Genomic DNA, 14,191 nt, shown 5'->3' on the forward strand with positions numbered 1-14,191 from the left:
ACTACTTGGCAATGAGAAAGAATGAAATATGGCCTTTTGTCACAACATGGATGGAATTGGAGAGTGTTATGCTAAGTGAAATAAGTCATACAGAGAAAGACAGATACTATATGTTTTCACTTTTATGTGGATCCTGAGAAACTTAACAGAAGACCAGTGGGGAGGAGAAGGGGGAAAATAGTTACAGAGAGGGAAGGAGGCAAGCCATAAGAGACTCTTAAAAACTGAGAATAAACTGAGGGTTGATGGGGGGTGGGAGGGAGGGGAAAGTGGGTGATGGGCACTGAGGAGGTCACCTGTTGGGATGAACACTGGGTGTTGTATGGAAACAAATCTGACAATAAATTTCATGTAAAAAAAAAAAAAACAAGTCCAGCTCATCCCTGTCTCCAGGTCTCATTCATGGTATTTTCCCCTTACCTAAACTGCCTTTCCTTCTTCTATCCTCCTATATGAATTCTACCCATCCCAAAAAGTCTTGATAATTCCCATCTCAGTCAAGAGATTTTCTTTAACAACTTGATTACCTTCACTTTAAAATACTAATCCAATGCTTTGGTTCTTCTTTATATACTGTCTTTGATTGTTTCTATTATTTTTGTGTATCAGCTTTGCCTCTCCAATTAGACTTTATAGTTTCTGAAGACAAGTCTGGGAACATAATGTTTATTAATCAGGAACTTGTTGTCTTAAATAAAGAAGAAAGGCAAAAAGAAGAAAGACTACCCTACTTCCTCAATTCCTCTGCTTTTGAAGCACTTTAGAGATGTGATCAAAACTCCTAACAGCCTGTCTGGACACTGAATGATTTATGACAAAGGATTCTTCTTTAATGAAAAGGAATTCTACTTCCTTTGGCAGTATAAACAGGCTTTTGGAAGCAATAGCAGAGACACAGAAAGGAAACAGTGCTTCAGTATTTGCTCTAGTCCTCCAGGAACTGAGAGAATAATAAAGCCTTTCACCCAGTTTCAAATAAGAAATGTTAAGAAGCCCAGCCAGTAAAGGAAAGCTAAACTGAAAGCCTTTTCACTTCTCCTTGTTAGATTTTACTGCTTCAGTTAGGCAAGACTTGGAAGGGTAAGTGTGGGAACTTATCTATAAAATCTTGGTGCTCCACTGGGGTAAGACAGATGCAGAATGTATTATTACTGTCTTTAAAATGAATTACATTATAAAGTTTCTGCAATTGACCTAAAAACCAATTAGCCCCCAAGTAGCCTGCAAGTTATTCTATTACATTTTCAGAATTATAACCCTCAAACCATTTGAAATATTCTTGAACATTGGTTCATTTGTTACATATTTATTCTAAAACATAAGCTCCATGGGAGTAGAATTCTATCTACTCATCTGCCTTATTTGCTCCATGTAGCCCAAGTGCTTAGATAAATGCCTGGCACAAAAATAGGAGCTAAGAAATAACTGCTGAAAGAATAAATGATAATGAGAAGCTTTCCAGTGACTCTAAGACTTTGAAGGGCTAACCACATGACTTAGTCCCCAAATACATTTGTTCCTTGCCTCATACAACCTTACCAAGCATGGTGTGTGAAATGGGGAAGGTGATGGTGGGCTGGCCTGTCATCCTCCAGCGGCTACAGAGGTAGGAGAGGTCTGTTCTAAGCATTTCTACTATCATCTTGTTGTCCAGAGCCAGGTAGAACTGTTGCTGGTCTATAAACTGAGAAAAAGAAGGAGAAAAATAACAGCTTAGAATAACTTACTCTTATAACTGTCAAATAATATTTTAAAGTACTCACATATTCACAAAGGTATATAACACATCACAGAGGCAACTATAGTGCCTAATTCTTTCCAAAGAATCTGATAGTCAATTGGTACATATAATTTTTGACATTTTTACAGTGTACTCTAGTTTACAAAGTGTTTTCAAGTACATAATTTTATTTAATTATATAACAAATGAGTGACGGCTTTTCTTCTTTTAATAGATAAAAATAAGGCAGAGACACTAAGTGGATTAACAAAGTCATATGGCTAGCAAATGGCAAGGTCAGAAATAGGATCTATGGTACATTACTCTTTTGTCTCTACCTCAGATGCACAATTTCAGATGTAAGACGACAAATGGGGAGCTTAAGCTTTCTTTCCGGAAAATAGTTTCTCCTCCTATACACACATATAATTGGGCTTACTATTATAATGTGGCCAATAACAGGCTAACAATGTGTATAATCATGGCTGAAACAGTACTGACATTTTTGTTTAGAAGAGAATATCAATGTAAAAAGGGCCTCTGCCCAAAACAAAGAGAACACAGTTTAGTAACTAAGAGGTTATATTTTGTTCATAAAGAACAAATAGAATCTTATTTTTAACATTTAAAAGGAGTTCTTTTTAAAAGTACTTCAACATTTATAAAATCCCTAGTCACTGTTTCTGCAACACATAGGACTACTCTTGGTAGCCACAATCACTTGGCATAGCTCTGTGCTACAAGCTCAGTTCAATCCAACTCAACAAATATTTATTGAGCAACTTAATATGTGCAAGGCCCCATGAACTCTGACACCTGTCCTAACTTTGGTAAATGCTTTATTTCTGTACTGTTTGTCTTACTTCCATTCATCTCAGTGCATCTAAATCTTATTCCACTTACCTGTGGAGTGAAGGTAAAGATAGTTTTCCGAATGTCATAGAGTTTTGAAGTTCCAAGGACTCCCATGTGCCTGTAGGGTCGTCCACTAAGTTTCATTCTACTGTTGCATCCTAAGATAGAGTTAAAAAATGCTCAAGATCTTTCTAGGGCACAAATCCAATGAGTAAACATTTTTTTTTGTATTAGATTTACACTTCCTGATACAACAAACTAAGTTCTGTACCTCAAAATTACTATCTGTATCATGTACAAGTTCATACTAAGTACTTTAGGGCTCTCCAAGAGAGAGTATGCATTTATCTCTGTTTTTTAAAAATATTCTTAAATGTTTATTTTTGAGAGACAGAGAGACAGAGCATGAGCAGGGGAGGGGAAGAGAGAGAGGGAGACACAGAATCCGAGGCAGGCTCCAGGCTCTGAGCTGTCAGCACAGAGCCTGACACAGGGCTCAAACCCACAAGTTGTGAGATCATGACCCGAACCAAATTCGGGCGCTTAATCAACTGAGCCACCCAGGCGCCCCCATTTATCTCTGTTCTTAAAGAACTTTATGCTCTTATAAAAAAGTCACATAATCTACGTGAGAGAAAAGAATGCACATGAAAATTAATAGTTCTACGAATGATAGAATTCTATTACTGATATTCATATGCTGAATTTCCTTAAATCCCATGAAAACTGCAAAAACTATATTGACTACCAAACTTATCAATGTAGACTATGCCTCAGTAAAGCTGAACAAACCCTCATCAGCTTAAAGATGGCATACTAAACTGAAAAACTGAAATGAATTTACTTGGACTCCTTCAATTTAATTGACACATTTTAAATTCAATGGAACAACACAACTTATCCAAATAAGTCAAAATATTATTGTGTCTGATAGGAAATTTTGTGGAAACTTATACATAGAGTAAAATTCATTTGGCAGAGGAGTATTTTTGAAAACTTAAGAAAGGGGAAGACTTGAACTATCAGAAAGCTACAAAAGGTGTAATTTTATTTATTTTTTTAACTTTTAAAATGTTTGTTTATTTATTTTTGAGAGAGAGAAAGAGAGAGAGACACACAGAGAGAATGAATCTCAGTCAGGCTCCATTGCTGACAGCACGGAGCCCAATGTAGGGCTCAAACTCATGAACTGTGAGATCATGACCTGAGCCGAAGTTAGATGCTCAACTGACTGAGCCACCCAGGCACCCCAAGGTGTAGTTTTAGTGAAAATTTATATAGAATCTGCACATCTGTCTATAAATATTATGTATATGTGTGTGTATGTATGTATACACACATCCGCTTTATTTCCCTGAGTATGTCTTCTTTTTTATAGTTTAGCATTTTGAAATTAGAATCTGATCATTTGTATCTATGTTACATGTAGTTGAATTTTTTTGTCTCTGAAGACAATTATTACATTAATACCTCCTACAATGAGGAAATAGTTCATTTATTCACACACTTTTTCCCTTTTATAATGATAGCACTATACACAAAAAGCTTGTTCTCAACCTCTCTTTCTCCAAAATTTATATTAAATATCATTTCATGTCAGTACTGACAGAACTAGTACTACCTTTTTTTTATTGGAACTCATTTTTCTTGGGGAGTTTATTTTTGCTCCTGCTTTATCCTAAGTATGAAACTTAGCAAATATGCTACCTTTTTAGTGTTGCTTCACTTTTAGGGACAGAACTAGAGAGCTGTCAATGTGTTGGTCATATTCCAGGATTCATTCTGGAAAGTACACTTAACTGACATTGATATCACAACCAGGTTTATCCACTGTTTCTTCCATTTTTTTCTTTTTTACTGTAGTAAAAAATATACATAACCTAAAATTTACCATTTTAACCATTTTTAATTGTTCAGCGGTATTAAGCACATTCACAATGTTGTGCAATTATCACCACCGCCCATCTCCACAACTTTTCCATCTTCCCAAACTGAAACTGTGCCCATTAAACAATAACTCCCCATGTTCTCCTCTTGCCAGTCCCTGGAAATCATCACTATTTCTGTCTCTATAAATTTGCTTACTCTTGGTACCTCATATATGTGGAATCATACAATATTTGTTGTTTTGTGACTGGTTTATTCCACTTGGAATAATGTCTTCAAGGTTCATCCATTTTGTACTGTGTCAGAATTTTATTCTTTTTCAAGGCTGAAAAATTTTCCATTGTATATACACATTAGTTTATCTTTTCATCCATCAATGGCCATTAGAGTATTTTCATTGGTAATTTCTTATAGTATAATATACATAATATACATGAAGTAAGTATGCTAATCTTAAATGTAAAAATTGATACAATTTTACATAGTAAACACACAACTCAAATCAATATATGGAACATTATCAGCACTGCAGAAGCCTCCCTTGTGCCTCTTCCCGGTTATTAACATCCCCCAGCTCCCAAAATTAACCACCATTCAAACTTCAATCACCATAAATAAGTAGTCCATTTTTTAGCTTTATATTAATAAAATCATACAATGTGTATTTTTTTGCATCTTGTTTTTTCACTCAACAATATGTCTATGAGATTCATCCATATGATGTATGTAGAATTAGTTCATTTGTTTTCATTGCTGTATAATAGCCCAGTGTATGGATGTATCATTTAACCATTCACTTGTTGATGGACATTTGAGATTTCCCGCACCCCATCCAGTTTTTTGTTATTATAAATAAAGCTCCTATGAATATTCTTGTTGTGTTGGAGGTCCCATAGATTATCTCCAGGTTTGGTGATTCACTAGGATTCCTAGAACTCACTGTATAGCTGTATTAATGGCTAAGGTTTATTAAATCAAAATGACACAAAGCAAAACAGCAAAGAAAAAAGGCACATGGTGCAAAGTCCAGAGGAAACAAGCTTCTAAGATTCCTCTCCCAGAGCAGTCACATAGCAAATGCATAATTCCTCCAGCATCAAAATATGACAACACATGTGAAATGTTGTCTACCAAGGATGTTCATTTGAGACTCGGTGTTTTTATTAGTGGTTGGTCACACAGGCACTCTCTGCACAGTACATACCCAAACTCCAGACTCTCAAAAGGAAAACAGATATTCAGCATAAGCCATACTGTTTGTATAGTTTAGACATGCAGTAAACCACTGTTACCCTTAAGAGGATGGTGGACCCTCTTAAAATCCAGGTCTTCAAATGCCATCCAAGGGCCAAACTTACAAGCAGTTCTTTCTTGTTTTTTAAGACTTTTTTTGGGTAATCTTTATTTATTTTTGAGAGAGAGACAGACTGTGAGTGGGGGAGGAACATAGAGAGAGGGAGACATAGAATCTGAAGCAGGCTCCAGGCTCTGAGCTGTTAGCACAAAGCCCGATGCAGGGCTCAAACTCATGAACAATGAGATCATGACCTGAGCTGAAGTCGGACACTTAACTGACTGAGCCACCCAGGCACCCCACAAGCGGTTTTTTCTAAGAATTGCATTCTCAGGCCTGTCACGTGAACTCTTTTACTGCACAGTCCACCCCATTGGCTTTTGGCCAAGGTGTCTTTGTCAGTAGGTTCCCATGCAGCAAAGTAAGCCCAACCTGTAGTGTAATCCTCAGTTATGCCCTCAGGGGTCTTAGATTTAGCCAGAAAGAACCTAACATTATTATAATTATGTCTCTTCAACAGCCGGGTAACTTCCTCAAGTTTCTGTATTAACCTTTTTTTATCTGGCTTGAGGGATCAGTCCAAGCACAGCACCAGCCTGGCCTGTATATTGATGCTGACCTAAATGCCTTCCAAGGCTGAGGCAGTGCCAGGATAGTCAGGGTTCACACACAAGTATAATTCCAGAAGGCATATGCAGTACTCTTGGACAAAAAGAGTTTACAAATGTTAGGGCATCACATACATTAATCAGGCAGTGTAGGTTAACATGATCTCCAGTGGGGTCTCCCAGTGCAGGCCTCCTATCCTAGAGTTTCCAGTCCAGTACAAAAAGTTCAGTTCATTCTTTGATTTCAATGGGAGTGTCTCCTGAAGGAAACTGGATCCAAACAGTTTTGTTTCTTCATGACATCAGCTAATCTGCTTTGTGAGTATGGATGACATTGGAAGGTGTTCTGTATAGAAGGTGTGGGAGCTGTGACCACATCCTGCTATCTCCTAGTCAGTTCAGTCAGATGTGACCTTAGACTCAGCAGTCAGTTTGAATTCAAAGCACTCTTGGCAGCAGGTAAGACAACATGTGGTTTTATTAGGAAGGAGAGGAATATTTCCAGGTATAGTCCTAAAAATCAAAGATGATTAATGCCCTTCTCCTTTACCCATGCCTCCCCAGGTGTCAGGATTTTGTTTTTTCTCCACTGTCACAAAACCTGTGTGTCTGAATTAGCAACCAGAATTTTATAATATTCTCTTCCTTCCATCCCAATCTTTTATCTGGAAGAGTTGTATACAAGAAGTTTAAGAGTATTTTCATAGGCAAACATTATTATACAGTTTAACCAGAAAGACGTATCATGTCCAGGAATTGGTCAAGATGAAATTCTGAATTTTCAAATAATTAAAAAATGGGTTTTTGTACTTCTTACCACTTTTGTCCCAATAATTTATCCAATGAGCAGCTTAGAAAAGATCACTCTCTTTCTGGGGACAGCTGCATTTAATAAGCAAATTGCCTTACTAAGGCTTGCGCATCAGGAGAAAGGTGAGGGCAGTGGAGTTATCAATACATTTTTGTAAACTGGCACTAATCTGGAAAGCCAAACAGAACCACCGAGTCCCAAGGAGAGTTCAAGATTCCAATTTGTCAGGAGTGGGGGAGGGGTCACATTTCCTCTGATGTGCTCTCCCCCAATTTGTAGCTTTTGCAGAAATCAGAAGAATACAATCACTTTCTGTATCAGACATATAGAACCAATCAGCAGATCAATTTCAGATGGTCTGATCAGAGAACAAGCCTTTCCCTGTGGACATCAGCAACTGTCCCAAATGGTCCAGCCAGAACCCAGGATAGTTTCATAAATTTAAAGCTCCACAGGAGGGTGACCCAAATCTGCAATTATCTGAGTCTGAGTTCATTTAAAGTTCATTTTGTTAATTTGGAATTTGTTTAGCCTGTGCCTGCTTTCAGTTTGGCACATCTGGTGCTGAGGTGGGAACAGTCTATATGGTAGACCATATGAAGATTCAGTTGAGAGTCAGGTCTAGGCATTTAGGATCTGTGAATGCCAAACTAGGATGCCCAAAAGTTAGTAGCTTTTCTTAGGCAGCAGCAAAGCTCGGATGCTGCAGGGTCAGTCAGGCATGGTATAAGTTCAAGTGATAAGCAAGACCTTCCTAAATTCTTTATTGTGTCTTACAGATTTATTTGCATTTTTAAAAAGTTTTTAATTCCAGTTAGCTAAGTTATATAAGTTTCAGGTGTACAATATAGTGACTTAACAATTCCATACATCAACTTGTGCTCATCATGACAAACACACTCCTTAATCCCCTCACCTATTGAACCCATTTTCTCATTCACCTCTCCTCTGATAACCATCAGTTTGTTCTCTATACTTAAAAATCTGTTCTTTGTGTCTTTTTTTGCCTTTACTCATTTGTTTTGTTTCTTAAATTCCACATATGAGTGCAAATATATGGTATTTGTCTTTCTTTTCTGACTGAATTATTTTGCTTACCATTATACTCTTTAGCTCCATCCATGTTGTCACAAATGGCAAGATTCCATTCTTTTTCATGGCTAATATTCCATTACATATATATATATATAATTATATATATGTAATATAAATATATAATAATATATATATAATATATTATATATATTATATATATATATATTACACACACACACACATCTCTCACATCTATTTAAAGTTTTAATTTAAATTCCAGTTAGTTAAAATAATAGTTTCAGGTGTACAATACAGTGATTGAACACTTCCATACATCACCCAGTGATCATCATAAGTGTATTCCTTAATCCCCATCACCTATTTAACACATTTCTCCACCCACCTCCCTTATGGTAATCATCAGTTTGTTCTCTGTAATTAAGAGACTGTTTCTTGGTTTTCCTCTCTTCCCCTCACCCATGTTTATTTGTTTCTAAAATTCCACATTCGGGTGAAATCGTATGGTGTTTGTCTTTCTCTCACTTATTTAGTTTAGCATCATAGTCTCTAGCTCCACCCATGTCCTTGCAACTGGCAAGATTTCATTTTTATTTATAGCTGAATAACAGTCCATTGGATATATATACCACACATTCTTTATCCATTCATTGGTCGATGGACATTGGGCATATTTCCATAATTTGGCTCTTGTAGATAATGCTGCTATAAACATCAGGTGCATGTATCCCTTTCAATTAGTATTTTTGTATTTTCTGGGTAAATACCTAGTAGTGAGATTGCTGGATTGTAGGGTAGTTCTCTGTTTAACGTTTTGAGGAAACTCCATACTGTTTTCCAGAGTGGCTGTACCAGTTTGCAAGAGAGTTCACCTTTGTACACATCCTGACCAACACCTATTGTTTCTTATGTTGTTGATTTTAGCATCTGGTGTGAGGTAGTAGCTCAATGTAGTGCTGGTTTGTATTTCCTTGATGATGAGTTATTTCAGCATCTTTTTATGTGTCTGTTGGCCATCTGGATGTCTTCTGTGGAAAAATGTCTATCCATGCCCTCTGCACATTTTTAATTGGATTATTCATTTTTTGGGTGTTAAGCTATATAGGTTTTTTTTTTAACATATTTTCGGTACTAACTCTTTATCAGATATGTCATTGGCAAATAACTTCTCCCATTCTGTAGGTTGCCTTTTAGTTTTGTTGATTGTTTCCTTCACTGTGAAGAAGCTTTTTATTTTTAGTCCTAATACTTTATTTTTGCATTTGTTTCCCTTGCTTCAGGAGACAAATCTAGAAAGAAGTTGCTACATCTGATGAAAAGAAGTTACTGCCTATGTTCTCTTCTAGGGTTTTTATGGTTTCAGGTCTCCCATTTAGGCCTTCAATCCATTTTTAGTTTATTTTTGTGTATGGTTTAAGAAAGTGGTCCATTTTCATTCTTCTGCATGTTGCTGTCCAGTTTTCCCAACACCATTTGTTGAAGAGACTGTACTTTTCCCATTGCATATTCTTTCCTGCTTTGTTTAAGAATAACTGACCATATATTTGTGACTATATTTCTTGATTTTCTGTTCTGTTCTATTGATCTGTGATCGGTGCTGATTTTTATGTCAGCACAATACTGTTTTGATCACTACAGCTTTGTAATATAACTTCAACTCTGGAATTATAATGTTTCCCACTTTGTTTTCTTTTTCAAGATTGCTTTGGTTATTTGGAGTCTTTGTGGTTCCATACCAATTTTAGGGTTGCTTGTTCTAGCTCTGTGAAAAATTTTGTCGATGTTTGATAGGGATTGTATGAAATGCGTAGATTGCTTTGGGCAGTATAGACATTTTAACAATATTTGTTCTTCCAATCCATGAGCATGGAGTGTCTTTCCATTTCTTTGTGACATTTTCAATTTCTTTCATTGGTATTTCACAGGTCTTTCACCTCTTTGGTTAGGTTTATTCCTAGGTATCTTATTGTTTTTGGTGCAATTGTAAATGGGATTCCTTAATTTCTATTTCTCCTTTTCATAACTGGTGTATAAAAATGCAACAGAATTCTGTACATTGATTTTGTATCCTGGGACTTGATTGAATTAGTTTATTAGTTCTAGCGGTATTTTTGGTGGAATCTTGGTGGATTCTTGGTGGAAATCTTTGGTTGAATCTATATAAGTTTTCTATATATAGTATCATACAATCTGCAAATAGTGAAAATTTGACTACTTACTTGCTGATTTGGATGCCTTTTATTTCTTTTTGATATCTGATTGGTGTGGCTAGGACTTCCAGTACTGTGTTAAAGAAAAGTGGTAAGAGTGGACATCCCTGTTTTGTTCCTGACCATAGAGGAAAAGCTCTCATTTCCCCCCCATTTAGGATATTAGTTATAGTTTTTCATATATGGCTTTTATTATGTTGAGGTATGTTCCCTCTACACCTACTTTGTTGAGTGTTTTTTTTTTAATCATGAAATGATGTTGTACTTGGTTAAATGATATTTCTGCATCTACTGAAATGATCATATGGTTCTTATCCCTTCTTTTTTAATGTGATGATCATGTTGATCTATTTGCAAATGTTGAACCAGCCTTTCAACCCAGGAATAAATCCCACTTGACTATGGTGAATGATTTTCTTAACGTAGTGTTGGATTTGTATTTTGCTGAGGATTTTGCATCTATGTTCATCAATGATACTGGCCTGTAGTTCTCTCTCTCTCTCTCTCTCTCTCTCTCTCTCTCTCTCTCTTTTGTGGTGTCTTTACACACTGGTTATGCTATCAGGGTAATGCTGGCCTCACAGAATGAATTTGGAAGTTCTCCCTCCTATTGTATTTTTTCGAATACTTTGAGAAGTATATGAATTAACTCTTCCTTAAGTGTTTGGTAGAATTAGCCTGTAAAGCCATCCAATCCCGAACTGTTGTTTGTTGGGAGCTTTTTGATTACAGATTCAATTTCTTTTCTGGTTATCAGTCTATTCAACTTTTCTATTTCTTTTTTTTAATTTTTTTTTTAATTTTTTTTTCAACGTTTATTTATTTTTGGGACAGAGAGAGACAGAGCATGAACGGGGGAGGGGCAGAGAGAGAGGGAGACACAGAATTGGAAACAGGCTCCAGGCTCTGAGCCATCAGCCCAGAGCCTGATGCGGGGCTCGAACTCACAGACCGCAAGATCGTGACCTGGCTGAAGTCGGACGCTTAACCGACTGCGCCACCCAGGCGCCCCAATCAACTTTTCTATTTCTTATGGTTTCGTCAGTTTTGGTAATTTATATGTTTCTAGGAATTTATTCATTTCTTTTAGGTTTTCCAATTTGTTGGCATATTAATTTTTCATAATATTCTCTTATGATTATATTTCTGTGATGTTGGTTGTTATTTCTACTTTCTCACTTGTGATTTTATTTGGGTCCTTTCTCTTTTCTTTTAGATAAGTCTGGATGCAGGTTTATCAATTTTATTATATTTTTTTTCAAATAACCAGCTCCTGATTTCATTAATCTATTTTTTAAGTTTCTATATCATTTATTTCTGTTCTAATCTTCATTATTTCCTCCCTCCTTCTAGCTTTAGGTTTCATTTGTTGTTCTTTTTCTAGTTCCTTTAGGTGTAAAGTTAGGTTGTTATTTGAGATTTTTCTTCTTAAAATAGGTCTGTGTTGTTATAAACTTCCCTCTTAGGAACAATTTTGTTGCATTTCAAAGGTTTTGGACCACTGTGTCTTCATTTGTATTTATTTCCATGTATTTTTAAATTTCTCCTTTCATTTCATGGTTAACCATGAAAATTTTTATTTCATTGTTTAGTAATGTTATTTAACCTGCATGTATTTGTGGTCTTTCCAGATTTTTTCCCGTGCTTGGCTTCTAGCTTCATAGCATGTGGTCACAAAAGGTGCATAGTATGACTTCAATCTTTTTGTATTTGTTAAGGCCTGTTTGTGGCCTAATATGTGATCTATTCTGGAGAATGTTTCATGTGCACTTGGAAACAGTGTTTATTTAGATGTTCTAGGATGTAATGCTCTGAATATATACATTAAGTCCATCTGGTCCAGTGTGTCATTCAGAGCCATTTTTCCATGCAGATTTTCTGTTTAGATGATCTGTCCATTGATGTAAGTGGAGTGTAAAAGTCCCCAACTATTATTGTATTTTTACCAATGAGTTCCTTTATGTTTATTATTAAGTGTTTTATATGTTTTGGTGATCCCACAGTGGATACATAAATATTTACAATTTATATCTTATTGTTGGATTGCCTCGTTATGATTATATAGTGCTCTTCTTTGTCTCTTGTTAATGCTTGTATTAAAGTCTAGTTTTTCTGATAGAAGTATTGCTACTCTGGCTTTCTTTTGACACCCATTTACATAATAGATGTTTCCCCATCCCTTCACGTTCAATCTTCAGGTGTCTGTAGGTCTAAAATGTGTCTCTTATAGGCAGCATATAGATGGGTTTATCCATTCTGACACCTTATATCATTTAATTATTTAGTCCATCCACATTCACAGTAATTAGTGATATGTATTTATTGCCATTTTATTACTTGTTTTGTGGTTGTATCTGGAGATTTTCTGTGATACTTTGTGTTTCTTATGTTGCTGATTTTCTTTAGTAATATATTAGATTTATTTCTCTGTATTCTTTGCATTTATGGGTGATTTTTGATACATAGTTACAAGTAGGTTTGTATATAACCTCTACTACAATAGCATTCTATAGTAAGTTGATGTTCATTAAGTGTGAACCCATTCTTTCTCCTCTCCTCTCCATGTTTTAGGTGTAAGTTATTATATATCCTTTTTAAAATGAATTCCTTATGTTTTACAGAGTCATTTTAAAAAAATTATTTATTTACTTTTTTATTTTACATCCAAGTTAGTTAGCATATAGTGCAATAATGATTTCAGGAGTAGATTCCTTAATGCCCTCTACCCATTTAGCCCAGTCTCCCTCCCACAACCACTCCAGCAACCCTCTGTTTGTTCTCCATATTTAAGAGTCTCTTATGTTTTGTCCCCTTCCATGTTCTTATATTATTTTTGCTTCTCTTCCCTCATGTTTATCTGTTCTGTGTTGTAAGTCCTCATATGAGTGAAGTCATATGATTTTTGTCTTTCTCTGACTGACTAATTTCACTTAACTTAATACCCTCCAGTCCCATCATTGTAGTTGCAAATGGCAAGATTTCATTCTTTTTGATTGCCAAGTAATAGTAATACTCCACTGTATATATATACCACATCTTCTTTATCCATTCATCCATTGAGGGACATTTGGGCTCTTTCCATAATTTGGATATTGTTGATAGTGCTGCTATAAACATGGGGGTGCATGTATCCCTTCGAAACAGCACACTTGTATCCCGTGGATAAATGCCTAGTAGTGCAGTTGCTGGCTTGTAGGGTAGTTCTATTTTTAGTTTTTTGAGGACCCTCCATACTGTTTTCCAGAGTGGCTGCACCAGCTTGCATTCCCAACAACAATGCAAAAGAGATCCTCCTTCTCTGCATTCTTGCCACCATCTGTTGTTGCTTGAGTTGTTTATGTTAGCTATTCTGACAGGTGTGAGGTGGTATCTCACTGTGGTATTGATTTGTATTTCCCTGATGAGGAGAGACGTTGAGCATCTTTTCATGTGCCTGTTGGACATCTGCATGTCTTCTTTAGAGAAGTGTCTATTCATGTCTTCCACCCATTTCTTCACTGGATTATGTGTTTTTCAGGTGTGGAGTTTGGTGAGTTCTTTATAGATTTTGGATACTAGCCCTTTGTCTGATATGTCATTTGCAAATATCTTTTCCCATTCCATCGGTTGCTTTTTAGTTTTGTTGATTGTTTCCTTTGCTGTGCAGAAGCTTTTTATCTTGATGAGGTCCCAATAGTTCATTTTTGCTTTTAATTCCCTTGCCTTTGGGGATGTGTCAAGTAAGAAATTGCTACGGCTGAGGTCAGAGAGGTT

General features: G+C 36.1%; 1 protein-coding gene across 6 annotated transcripts in view; it reads right to left on the reverse strand.

Moving 5' to 3' along the window:
• Positions 1–14,191, reverse strand: part of PHKA1 (phosphorylase kinase regulatory subunit alpha 1) — a 190,182-nt gene that overhangs the window by 71,196 nt on the left and 104,795 nt on the right. For all 6 annotated transcript variants that reach the window (XM_047843552.1, XM_047843549.1, XM_047843550.1 and 3 more), the window contains 2 exons: positions 2,624–2,733; positions 1,540–1,684 (listed from right to left, as the gene is read on the reverse strand). In XM_047843552.1, the coding sequence (XP_047699508.1) occupies positions 1,540–1,684; positions 2,624–2,733 (255 nt within the window). The remainder of the gene's footprint in view (positions 1–1,539; positions 1,685–2,623; positions 2,734–14,191) is intronic.

The sequence above is a fragment of the Prionailurus viverrinus genome, chromosome X (genome assembly GCF_022837055.1).
Source record: "Prionailurus viverrinus isolate Anna chromosome X, UM_Priviv_1.0, whole genome shotgun sequence".
In the NCBI taxonomy this organism is placed as follows: domain Eukaryota; kingdom Metazoa; phylum Chordata; class Mammalia; order Carnivora; family Felidae; genus Prionailurus; species Prionailurus viverrinus.